The sequence below is a fragment of the Triturus cristatus genome, chromosome 9 (genome assembly GCF_964204655.1).
Source record: "Triturus cristatus chromosome 9, aTriCri1.1, whole genome shotgun sequence".
Classification (NCBI taxonomy): domain Eukaryota; kingdom Metazoa; phylum Chordata; class Amphibia; order Caudata; family Salamandridae; genus Triturus; species Triturus cristatus.
The window spans coordinates 150,618,531-150,632,080 of NC_140592.1; the positions used below are offsets into that span (position 1 = coordinate 150,618,531).

General features: G+C 45.4%; 1 protein-coding gene across 23 annotated transcripts in view; it reads left to right on the forward strand.

The window, feature by feature from the left end:
- Window positions 1-13,550, forward strand: part of TMEM40 (transmembrane protein 40) — a 270,106-nt gene that overhangs the window by 250,782 nt on the left and 5,774 nt on the right. For all 23 annotated transcript variants that reach the window (XM_085624612.1, XM_085624616.1, XM_085624620.1 and 20 more), the window contains one exon: window positions 5,079-5,141. In XM_085624612.1, coding sequence (XP_085480738.1) covers window positions 5,079-5,141 — 63 coding nt within the window. The remainder of the gene's footprint in view (window positions 1-5,078; window positions 5,142-13,550) is intronic.

Genomic DNA, 13,550 nt, shown 5'->3' on the forward strand with positions numbered 1-13,550 from the left:
GAACTTATCAGAGGGTGAGGCGGCTCAGGGTCCAGCAGAGGTGACTCGGTGCCATGGATACCAAGTCATTTCATGCCCGGCCGATGTGTTTACTCTTTTTCGCGCTGTTCTAGTTATGGAGAGCGGGGTTGTATCCGTTCTCTAGTCACTTACTGTATGAAGTCAAGCCGCGCATTACTTATCTCCATGCCAACCAGACACCACGCAGTCTGCCATCAACAGAGTCCAGGTTGCATCAAGGATACAGATCCATTCCTCAACAATGTCCATGAGGTGCATGTAAACGGTGCAGCCAATTCTTACATTACTCGCTTTTCTTCATGTCCAGGCCCGCGTTGGCGCCTCTCTGCGACTGCCCCTTCAAACGGTCCAGAACACCACGTCCACGTGATGCAAGTGACTGGCAACCCGGCCCTCAGCCAATCCTGGCGCTGCAGCAGCGCCAGGATTGGCTGACGGCACAGCCTACTCCTCGCCCGCCGCCTGCCCATTTAGGAGACCGAGGGGCTCCTAATGGGCATGCGCAAGGCAGCAAAAATACAAGTACGCATGACTGGGCACGGAGTAAAAAATTAAGCTCCATGCCCACTCATGCGCACTTGTGCTGCCTTTCCCAAAGGCGTCTGACAATGATGTCAGTCAACATGACACCGGACTGCCCACGGTCCGACGTCATGCTGACTGACATTCACAGAGGGAGGACTCGGGAGCTGCGGTTGCGGACATTCACAGAGGAGGGAGCTGCAGCTGCGGGCGCGGCGCGGGCGGGGGGGCTACGCCCCCACGCCCCAATGGACGCACCGCGCCTGCTGAGAAAGCTTTTAACATGACATAGTCAGAACAAAAGCTTCTGTAATTTTTTTTATTTAGAAACAACGGCTGACCTTTGTCATTCATAAATGCTATTGTATTGCTTGAAACATCATAATCGTTCCAAATAGTATGTTCACCCCGTCCCTAAGATTAGATCTGCTGCTAACCAGTTGCCATGCGAAGAACACTATCCAGGTAGGTTGGGTGATGAACACCTCACTTCACTTGCACTCCAGCCGTTTGTGAGGATTAGCTGGCCCAGGTTTCTGCAGATATCAGGGCCGGCTTTAGGGCAGTGCGACTGGTGCGGCCGCACTGGGCGCTGACGTGTGGAAGGGGGCACTGACCTCAGGGGTGGCGCTGTGTTCAGTAATAACGTATGATTGGAGAGATTAGGGGCACTTTTGCCAGGTGGTAGTGAGAAAATCCGAGGAGGCGGTCATGAGGTGGGGCGCCAAAAATGATTGTCGCACCGGGTGCCACCAGGGCTATAGCAGACATCAATGTGTCGGTAAGTGACCACCCCGTAATAGAGATCAGCACTTAATGTGATGGCCCGAAGCTGCTCCAGCAGCATCCTGCCTCCTCTATAATGGGGATCAGCAGCAGGGTACGTCATCACCCATGGGAAATGACAAAGATGTACTGGTAATGCATTGCCCTATTTAATAATTACCGGCGCCGGCCTTTAACCAGAATTCATCAGTGGGGCTGCTATAATACTGTCCTGGCGGGACTTTGTGTGTAAGCAGCCCGGGTCGTAAGTGTGCACCTCACCGGACATGACACAGCCCCCTCCCGCAAACGTACCCAGAGGTGTCAGGGTACCAAAACTTAAAGGTTGTTGACACTCAGTTGTCAATCTCACAACATAAGGGCAGCCAGCCCTGGAACTGATGTGTGACCTTAATACCATTAATCACGCTGTTGTCAGAGTGCTGGCTGCATTGGAGACAACAGCGAGGGAGAGCCGTGTGATAGGGCTCTGCCCCAATTGTCGCAGGTCACAAGAACACTCTGCGCCGCGCTACCTGATCAGGCTGAAGAGCACAGTGTCTTAGCAGGCACAGAAAACAAACTACAGCTTGCTTGGGACAAATTAACGGTGACACACAGGTGCCCTGAAAAGCAACAACAGCCGCCAGATCCAAGTGCAGCTGCATAGGCGCTCTTGCTGTTTGTTTATTTGAGTGATGTCCCACGGCCACGGCGAGTGCCACATAACCGAGAGATGCGGGGCTCACTTTTTTGATTGCTTATTTAAAGGGACGGTCAGTCCAGGCTAATCAGCTGGAGGAAACAATAAACCAGCTGAATCAGCCGAGCATGCTGCAAGGAAGTGAGTGCTTGTTAGACCCTGAAAGTGGGGGGCGCGTGATGCTGTACCGCCTCCGCCCTCCCAGATACATATTGAAGACTCTGAGCTGTCGCCCCCGCAGCCCCCGCACTACTGGTAGGACGGACAGTCTACGCCCGGGTCCCTGGCTTCACCTACCGGGGAGAGCGCTATGCTATCTGGGGCTACGAGAAGGCATTGCACTGAAGAGGAGCGCGTGAGGTGCAGCGCACTGAAGAGGAGCACGTGAGGTGCAGTGCACTGAAGAGGAGCGCGTGAGGTGCATCACACTGAAGAGGAGCACGTGAGGTGCTGCGCTAACTACAACAGGCACCACAAAGCTCCGAACAACTCGTAAAAACCCAGGGTCATATGGCGCACCGTGCGTGTGCCAGCTAATCACCCGGTTCCAACCATCCTGAGGGGGTGGTCCAGCCATTTTTGTGGGTAAAAAGGATGCGTCACTCTGTTGTGCAGCCGTGTCTTCGGCTCACACAAAGAGGGGTGTGGTATAACGTAACCTGCCTGGCGGTGACGCGCTCCCTTGTCCCAATCTGGCCGCCCCCACTGCAGCCTTATCTTGGTACCTTCCGCTCTCTTACCTATCATAGTTGAAGAGAACCAGAAAGAAACCAGAGGCTGCAATGCGCATATGGGAGGCGTGGCCATCGCATGCTGTGCCAGGAGCTAAACGTGTTTATCAACAAGCTTTGGCAATGCAATAGGACTCGCATTTACGCGAGTCCTAGTGCATTACAAACGGAGTGCGTGGTGCAACAAGGCATGAAGGGTGGGGGTCCTGCAAGAAGGCATCGGGCTGCGGGAGGGGGGACACGGGAGGAAAGTAGTCTGTCCAGTAAAGGGGCAGGTAGCCCTGGAAGGACACAAATGACGACATGGTCGTCATAAGGAGGGACTTAGAAGCCTACAACAAATAGGAAGGCAGCATTTGGAACACAAGCCAATGAAAAAGATGGGCAGAGAGTGGGCGGAGCTTAAATGAAGCTTCCCTGCTATAGTATATACTGCATGTCTTAATAAGACAGCGCAAGCGCTGCCTAGGCGAGACCTAAAAAGCACTTTCCAACTGCCTGCACGATGCTCTCATCCTAATTGGGCAGATGGGATCACCAAATCATTGTCAGACGGTCTCATGCCCGCTGCGATGGTTGTTGGCGGTCTGACTGAACGCTATCGTAATTACGTCCCTAGTACCTAACCATAGCTTCATGTGAACATGGTTCAGTGATATCAGCTGTCCATTGACTACTACAAATTCTCATGCAAGTATGCACATGAACTGACCTTCTTGCAATATTGACAGACCATACCACCAACAAATATATTACCCCAGTCTAGCAGTGGAAATAAGGCTGATTGAGCATGTGTGAGGTAGTCACTGAGAAAAGGCATGCTCGTGTTTTCTAAGGACATGCCTAGTTCAGGGCAATCAGGAGAACTGGAGTCTACGCTATGCACACAGTCCTATTCACTGGGACTTGGTAAAGCATCCTTTAAAAGCCACCTTAGTGAACCAACTGATGGAGAGCCGCCTCCTATGAGTGATTCCTTACTGAGAAAAGCCTTTCTGATGGACTGAAGTAGAGGGTAATCATCACTCAGTCAGAAAGACTTCAGTGTTTGATGGTGAGGATTATGGGGCTTAAATGTCGTACTATTTGAATACTTTCATTTCATGAGGTTTGCTCTATCGATCTAGTAAAGATTAACATGGTTACGAGTAAGATGTCTTATGGGATTGAGAACCTGCATAAACGACTTTTAAGATACTCAGAACAGTGTTGGACACAGGAGCACTTGAAAACAAACAACATTGTTCAGAACATGGGCATTGTGATCAATAGCACACATTTTTAGGGAATGAGTTGCCAGCAAATAGACATTTACAGATGTGGTGGACAGCTCAAGCGATGGTAATATTATTTCATAAGAAATCAGTCCAAAAAGTAACATCAATTTTTGTTAAATTTGAAATGTGCAGAGTAGGCCTGTGGAATTTACCTCCTCATCGATATAGTAGGGGGGAGGAAATTCCACTGATGAGTTCTGCTCTCCTTTTACCACTTCCATCAGAAATCAACAAAAAAGTTGAAGGATTTCGCAATACCACCTATTTCTAAACCACGCAATAGTGTCAGTGTAAAGTTGTCAATAGGGGATGGGGGTGACAAGAACAGAACATTGAGGCAAGGAGTACAGAAACCAAGAGATGCTGTCAAAGGGGTAACATGCAAACCACAAAGGGACTGTACCCGGGTCTGGTAGTAATAGAGAGCACTTACAAGAGCAGATTGATTCACACTGTTAAATGCTTCAAAGGGATGAAGAAGCATGAATAGGGTCCAGACAGCAGAGTGGCGACATTTCAGACAATATCTTGGGAGGAGTTTCAGTACAGGGAGCAGAGAAAACTTATGATTGGTGATTAATATGTTTGCAAGTAAGAAAGGCTGAAAAAGAGTTATATGGAATTGGAAAATATCGACAGGAAAACATAAGGTTGAAGAAAAGATTAAATACTCACATAGAAAGCTTAAAAAATACATGCCTTCATCTAACAGTAGTTTGTATAGTGATTAACCAGAATTATCTAAACATATTCACCCTAGAATAAGGAAAGAGCGTAATAGAAAAGTACTTAGCTGGTTTTTACATCCAGGTGTTTTCAGGGTGGTACATCATCAGTTTCAAGAAAAGTGTAATTGTGTTCATCTTGTCAATGGTTTGATGCAATCTTCACTGATGTTGTTACTGTCAGCGTTTACCCTTAAATGATGTGCATGCAACTCACATGGTAGGACAATGGCACAGGTTCACTCATTTAACCATGTGAAAAATGGACATAAAGTCTTGTATTTTCTCTTTTCTTTGCACTGATGTGAATCGTGTTTCTATTTATTTATTTCAGTGACTCGAATTCGTGCTGTGCTTGAAGGCTTCCTGCCTCTCTTTCAGAGGTCTGCTCTACCTGGTAATTTATCTTATCCCTACTTAATACCCTGAAGAAATATTCTATTTTGTGTTGAAATAAATCCTATGAAGCAGCCTGACACAGATTCAAGTCATTACTCGACCACTGTTTACTCTTCCTACCATTAGTTCTTCACCATCACTTCGACATGCCAACAAATTGAACCTGTAGCGTTACTCCTAATCTTAACACTTTCACCCAAATTAAAGTTAATTCAAATTGAAATAAGTTATATCATATTACATTTAACCAACACTAAGCCTCACCGACATTATAAATTGACCTACACTGTATTGAATTATATCCAATGTAATAAATATTAACACTAGTCCTAAATTCCACCAAATTGAATTTTAAAAGGTAACTTATTTCTGACTATGATTCTAGTCCTAACTTCATTTTAAATTGTTATTATATATTAAATCGTATTATATTAACTTTATTCTAGCCATAATGTTAATCAAACCCTAGAGGAAATTACAGGGTCAGAACTATCTGAAAATAAACACTGACAAGACAGAGGTGATGGAGTTTGGGTCGGGTTCGCCCCTGTGGAATCAATCCTGGTGGCCGCGTCAGGCAGGAGAATGTTCATCCATAGTGGAGAAGGTCAGAAACCTAGGTATTCTTTTTGACAATAAGTTGAATTTTGGTGCACAGGTCAACAGCCTTACGTTTGCATGTTTTTTTCTCCTGAAGACTCTGAGGAAGGTCTTTCCTTTCATACCTCAGGAGTTACAAAAAACAGTGATGGTGGCTCTGTTCCTCTCAAAATTGGATTATTCCAACGGTCTGTTTTTAGGGATCGATAAATTTCAATTGCAGAAATTTCAGTTACTACAAAACGCTGCTGCTAGGCTGTTATTTGGCATTCCTAGGGGACAGCCCACCTCAGAGGGAATTAGATCCCTTCATTGGTTGCCTATTAAACAGCGTATAGAGTTAAAATCCCTAACACTTGTGCACAAGGCAATTTACGGAGGTACTACGGATGATCTTCAGAAACTTTTTGTACCGTATGTTCCCTTACGTACCCTCAGATCGGCCACTCAAGGTCTTGTCAATGTGCCAAAGATAAGACGAGAAAGCTGGGGTGGCCGAGCAATCACACTCTGTGCAGCTAAACTTTGGAACAAGCTGCCTCAAGCTATGAGGTTTCAATCCAACCTGCAGCTTTTCAGAAAGAACCTGAAAACCAAGCTTTTTGCAGCTACATAGGCTATACTATTTTGGCCTCTTTTTGTCACCACACTCACAGCGCCAAGACGCCTCGGCATTCGAGCATTATACAAACATATAAACATAAACATAAAAGTAAGTTAAAATAATACGAATTTAAAAGTGAATTATTAAAAAATGTTAAAAAAGAAAACTTTGTCCAATACTAGTGCTTAATTATACTTTCTGTAAAAGGTGAAGTCCAGATGCTTTGGTCAACATGGTAGTGTCAACCCTTCAAGCAGTGCTTATATTTTTTTCTGAGGATGTCGCCTCCCACTATCACCATTGATGCTGCCTACACCCTTCACTAGATTGGCCCACCTGTATGGATACTGCCCACAGCCTTTCGAGATCTCACTGCACTTTCCATTAAATTGTTCAGTTGGGGGTCGGAGAATGGGAATGGTGTGTGTGTGTGAGAAAGGGAGAGAAAGAAGTGGTTCTTTAATTTTTAGATCAGAGTCTTAAATGATTTGCTACTTGTTCAAACAATGGATCAACTCCTTAAATTTTACAACATTAAACCAAAAGGGAGAAACTCTCTGGCTAAGAAAACTGAGCAAAATCTAGCATGGCAGAAGATCAGTGGTGGCTGGTGATCTCTAAAATGAATGGCTTTTTAGCGTATCTCTAAATTAAACAGACAGCGCCACCATATGGCAGACTGTTTGTTTTGTTTGTTTGTTTGTTTGAAGGTTTTATATAGCGCGGACCAGACCCTTGCGGGTATCAGAGCGCTTTACAACAGCTACAGGAAAGAGGGGAAATGGACAAACGATACATAGGCATATACATACGAAAATAATATTGCTTATAATATGTCAAACAAACGGTAACTGTTCCAACATAGCACATATCTACCATCCTGCCACAAATAGATCAAGTGAATTTTGTAAGGAGAATCGATTTAACTTACTTTTTAAAGGATGCTGCGTGAGGGTTCTGTCTTGTTTTTGGGGGTAAGGCATTCCAAATCCTGTAGGGCCATTCCCGAGAAGGAGCGGCTATAAGTTTTCTTTTTTTAAAGCGTTGAGGTTTCAAAAGAAGGTTATATGCACTCCTGTTAGTTCTGTCGCCGCCCGATGGTACTAGTTTTACAAGGTATCATGGCATTTTGTGATGCAAAGCCTTGTGTGTCATACAGGCAATTTTCAAATGGATTCTGGCCTCAAAGGGTAGCCAGTTAAGGGCACAGAAGTCCGGGGAGATGTTACAGTTTCTTTTGGAACCTGTGATTAGTCTGGTGGCTGCATTGATTGATGCTCTTAGTGGGGCTGGGAAGGCCGCAGAGAGCGATACTCCCATATTCCACTCTGGGGATTACTTGAGTTTGGACTGCCTGTTTAAAGTCATTTGTGAGTATGAAGGGTTTCAGTCTTCTTAGGGTGTTTATTTGGAAAGTTGCTCCTTTTGTTGCTGCACCGATGTGTTTCTGCATATTTAGCTTATTGTCCAGAGTTATACCTAGCGATTTGGCAGAATCGATCATGAGCGGTTGGCCGTCTAGTGCTGTTAGGTGCTTCATCCATTCCATGATGGTGGTTGTTTGGTTGGGTGGGGCTATTAGGGGGAATTCTGTTTTTAGGGTGTTTAATTTTAAATGGTTATTTGCCAGCCATGTCTGCGTTTTTTGGAGCGTAGAGTTGAGGGATTTTTATGTCCTCTAGTGAGTGTACCTTAATGTAGAGTTATATGTCATCTGCGTACATGTGATATTGGACCTTTGCAGAGTTGAGAAGCTCTGTGAGTGGTTGCATGAACGAGCTGAAGAGTGTCGGGGAGAGGGAGGAACCTTGGGGTACTCCTAAAGTGACAGGCGTAGGTTTGGATAAAGATTGATTGGTCTTGAAACTTTGTGTTCTGTTTTGAAGGAAGGAAGTGAACCAGGTGAGAACTGTTCCTGTTAGCCCCATTCTATGTTTCAGGAGGTCTAAAAGACTGTCATGTTTGACGGTGTCGAAGGCGGAGGATAGGTCCAGTAGGATTAGAAGACAAGCTTTGTTTTGGTCCAGTATCTTTAATGCATCATCTATTATGTGGGTCATGGCGGATTCTGTACTGTGCCCTGATCGAAAGCCCGATTGGAATTTGTTGAGCAGGTTGAAATGATCAATGTGGTGGGTAAGTTGTGTGTGAACACATTTTTCAAGTAGTTTGGCCAGGGTAGGGATGTTGGATATGGGGCGATAGTTATTTAGGTCAGCTGGGTCAGCTGATGGTTTCTTTAAAATGGTGGAGACCTGACCAGCTTTGAGGATATCGGAACTGGCCCCTTGAAGCAGAGAGGTGTTTATTATCCTGGTCCAAAGCAGCACTAACTTCGGTATGAAATATTTTAGGAGGGAAGCTGGGAGTGGATCGGCGAAGTGATTGGAGGGATTTAAGGCCGTAAGCGTTTTCAGAATAGTTTCTTCGCTGTAGAGGTTGAATGAGGACCAGTCTGCATTGTTTTTGGGGTCGAGCTTTGCAGAACAACTAAGCGGATTCCTGCAGGGGATCCCTGAGGCAATCATGTGAGGGTTGGTGAGGGCATATAGGTCTTTTAATAGGTCTGTCTTTATGTTTTCTGTTTTTGTTGTGAAATAGGACGCGAATGCCTCGCAGTTAGGGAGTGTTTCTGAATTAACTTGAGGTGAGTGGGCGACACCCTTAGTTTTCGCTTTAATTATTTCAAAAAGTCTTTTGGGACGATTCTTGGATTGTTTCAATTGATTGCTGATGAAGTCGATTTTTGAGCGTCTGATTTTTCTATAATAGGCGTTTCTCATGCTTCTGAGTAATTTGAGGTGAAGGGAGGAAGAGCTGTTCTCCATTAAATTCAATTGTTCTTAGTGCTCTTCTGTCATCATTTAACCTACCGTCATACCATGGGTTTGAGACTTTGTTTGAGATACTTTTCAATTGTAGTGGGGCTAAATTGTCTAGTGATATGTTCATGGATTGGAAGTAGTGATTGGTTAGATCGTCTACTTCATGAGAACTGTCAGATGGGGGTGTTAAGATGGGGCAAGCGGTTGCAAGTGAGGAAGGATTGATATTTTTTAGGTTTCTCTTCCAGACTTTTGTTCTCTTGGGTTGGACATGGCGTGGTTTAACTACTTCGTTGATATAGAAAGTGATGATGTGATGGCCGGACCAGTCACAAGGGGGGATTGATGCCAGCTGGGTGGAGTCCGCTTTGGAGATTACCAGATCTAGGGTTGATCCTTTTTCATGTGTTGGGCTGTCACAAATTTGGGATAGGTTAAGGTCAGTCAAGAAGGCTTTGAGGCTATTGACCTCCGGGTCGTCCGGATCATTCCAGTGGAGGTTGAAATCCCCAAGGAATATCTGCTTGTTCTGGAGATTGGCGTTTGTGGCTAGGATGTCCATTATGTGTTCAATAAAGGTAAGGTTGTTTCCTGGTGGATGGTAAAGTGAGTGAAGTGAGCATATTGGGGTGTTATTATTAGAGATTTCAAGATGTAAGTATTCACAGGAAGAGAAAACCGGGGAGGTGAGAGGTTTCACGGAGAGGTAGTTCCGGTGTATGCAGGCAATACCGCCTCCAAGCCTGTCAATTCTGTCTAGTCTTGTGATGTGATAGTTGGGTGGGACTAGTATGTCTAGGATGGGTGCAGATGAATCGTTTAGCCATGTTTCCGTTAAGATTGTAAGGTCAGGTTTGTTGTTTAGTATGAGGTCTGCTATCTGAGCGCATGACGCGCAGCCGACCTACAGTTTAGTAGGATACATTTTAGCCGTGCCTTAGCGGGTATAGTGTTGTGGTCTTGTAAGATGGGAACTTTCTTGAGGCTTATTTCAATGATATGTCTAGTAATGGGTCTACTAGCTCAGGGTTTCGAATGGATGGCTTGGATAGACAATGATATCGGTGTGTTGTCTGTGTGCGCAGAGGAGGGGGGCTGAGTTGGGGGTGCGTAGGAATGTAGTAGAGAGGTAAGATCTTGCTGTGAGAGTGTTTTTTTTTTTATTCGGAACGGGCGGGTTAAGGCATTGGGGTCAGGTATTGTTTTCCATCTAAGGGGTTTCTTTGATGTGGAGCTAGCATGTGATTGTTGGAATAATTTCGCGTTTCGGTTTCGTTGTGTCCGGGTAAGGGCGTGAAGCGTTTGGATGTCTTCTCTAATTGAAGTAGGGCTAGTAATATCACCTCAAGTCTAGTGTCAGGAGCCAGAGTTGACTTATTCCTCACCTGGTCTGTAGATAGGTGAGGGGGGGTTACAAGACTGTGCTTGTGTGACGAGAAGTGAGGTGATCCGAAGAATGGCTGTTTTTTATTGTAGTGATCCGCTGTAAGGGGGAAGTAGAGAAGGGGTGCGACGGGGGGATGTTGTGTGCTGTAGGGGGAGAGGCGGTGAGGTTCGACGTGAGGGGTCCTGTAGGAATGCTGGCTTATGGATGTACCAGTGTAGGGGGAGTTTGGGGCCGAGTTTGCGGTGGGGATGCTGGGCAAAGCCAGAGCAGTGGGGTGGGTAGAGTGTCATAAGTGCCATTGTTGACAATTACTGGAAACCAGCTGCTCAAATTAAGCACTGCCTTGAAGTACTTTTAAAAAATCACCCCTTCATTCACCATGTCAATTTTACATTTTTGTTTTGTAAAGACCTGCAGACTCTACCAACCACCATGCACAGCGAGCCTCCTGTTGACAGTACTTGAACGTTTATTGTATTGTGTACTGTGCAAATCCTTTATAGAAGGTAGCTCCTTCTGGCTTTAGCAAACCAAACTGAGCTACTGCAGGAATAGCCCAGAGCTGGAAGATGCACGCCCGGTCCTCCTGCACCCTACAGGTTAACCTCTGTACAGGGCTACCGCTGTTGCTTAACCTTAGTGACTTAGCCCGAACAAAAAACACATGAAGTGGCAAAGGAAGAAGCCAGCCATGGAAATGTGTCTCCATCACATGGATCCCTTACTTATAAAACATTGACATACATATCCTCCAGAATAGTGCGATAAGGAAATAGGAGTTCCCAGTACCACATTTACACAATACGTTTACATAAATCATTCCGTTCCTTGGGCACGTTGACCAACATCCCTAGAACAAGTTTTTTCAATGCAATAAGTCTCGCATTTAAGTGAGTTTGAGCTATTGGCATTGTAAAAGAAAATGCTTTTTATTTATGTTTTGGTTTTTGAAACATAAATAAAACATTGTCATTTACAATGCCAATAGCTCAAACTCGCGTAAATGCAAGACCTATTGCCCTAGCCCCTCACCACTGTTTCTTTGAGACCAAAACTAAGGTCCTTTCCCCCGGGCCATTGCTCCGAGGCCCAAAACAACACTGGCCCTCGAAGGGTGCACTGGGTCATAATGTAAGCAAAGTAGGATAGTAAAAAAAGATAATTGCGGTTTATTTGTTCTCCCTCACACTTGGGCCTTGGTGCAAGTGTGCCTGCACCCCCAATGATACCTGCAGGCTATTTTTTCGCCTCTACTGGCTAATCCCTCCAAAGCCTTAGACACAAAGCGTGTAAGAAAAGTTGGTGAGGGGGGGCAGTCCTCCGTCTCATCATCTTTTTGCTGGGGCTCAGTGCAGCCAGGTTGACATGGGCCTTGATCAGCGGCTGCTTCTACGTTATGGCGGAGGAGCATCGCCCCGCCTGCTGTGAGCGCAGCAGGTACACACATTAATAAAATGGTAATAAATACCATTTTATTATACTGTATAGCAGGCTCGTGTTGTTAAAGCGCAAGGGCAGGGGACGTGGCTGATTAGTGCAAGTGCACTATTACTTCATTCTCTGCCAGGGCGAATGTCATATTGGCCAGCTGTCAACAGCTGACCAATCTGACATGCGCACTTGAGAACTAGCAATCCAGGGCTGAGAAACAGCCGAGGGATTGCAGCCACAGGCCCCACCCACAAAACGAGCGCTCTATTTGTCTGCTCCAACCATTCCTGGTTGGTTTTGTGTTGCACGGGGGGGTCCTTCCCTTTCTGCCAGAGCCACCGCCAAGGTGAGCACCAGGACAAAAAGAGAGATCTGAGCCTGCGTGCTAGCAAGTGCAACATATATGAGGAGTGTTTTGAGCATCGCAGCTCACCATGTTTTAATGTTGCTGGCCGCCACTGGCCTTGATACTAGCAACGAAAATCTAAATGTAAACAGAGATTGAACTGGACTGGATCTGTGGTGACTGACATGCCCATTCTATTTTTTTAATTTTACAAGAGCAGTTTCCATACTTTAAAAAAAAAAGCAACAGTCCTGTCCCTGAATGGTTAATGTGGACCCTGAGGTGCCTCTCGCCCCGGAGCATGCTAGCTGAAAGAAATATAAATGTGTGCAACTGATTAATCCCCAATGTAAAGGCTGCTTGGGAGCCAGTATGGCCTTTAATTGAAAGCTTCGCAGCGATCAATGTATTCTTTCTCAGAGGTAAAGTAAGTACTAGGTAAGTCTGATTACTATTAATAAAATATATACTTTGAAAACTTTTGTTGTACCTTTTTTGCAGTTTTATATACCACAAACTAGACCCGAAGGTATCAGAGGGCTTTACATGAGCACTATTTGTGTTACACAAGGACACATTCATTTTTGTTAGTCAGAGGGAGATTTAGTGATTTGCCCAGAATCACAGGCGGTTGAGCATCCCTGCCGTGATTCGAACGGAGTTCCCCAGTTTTGAGGTCAACTGCTCTAGCCGTTTGGCCGCATCCTCTCCAAGGACCTTAACCACTCACTCATTTTGCTGCAGTTTGACTGTGGAACACATATTCACAGTGCTTCCTGCCATGGACAGGGGCCTTGTAGCCCTGGTCAGTAACTATTCCCCACTGCATCAACCAGGACTCGATTCTGTGACTCTCACACACCCATCACCACTGATTGCATTCATCAAGGTTTCATTACCTAAAAAAGTGCTTTTCCCAGTGATTAATTTAATTTGCATTTAATGTTCAACATAGCCGTGGGTGTTATTTAATGTGCAATTGCCTGAAGGTGAAAAAGTAAAAGAGCTACAGAATATAGAGTTCTTCTTATGCACGTCACTCTTTGACCCTGCCACCTCACTCACTGACCCCTGCTCCCCTGGCTCTCAGGATCACACTATCCATCCTTTTTTAACTCATTTTAAAGTTGCATGCAAATAAAGACTGCTTGAATAAATACGCGCCTAATAGTCAGGGCCACGCTTTCAAGCCATCTTCATTAACAAGTACTTGG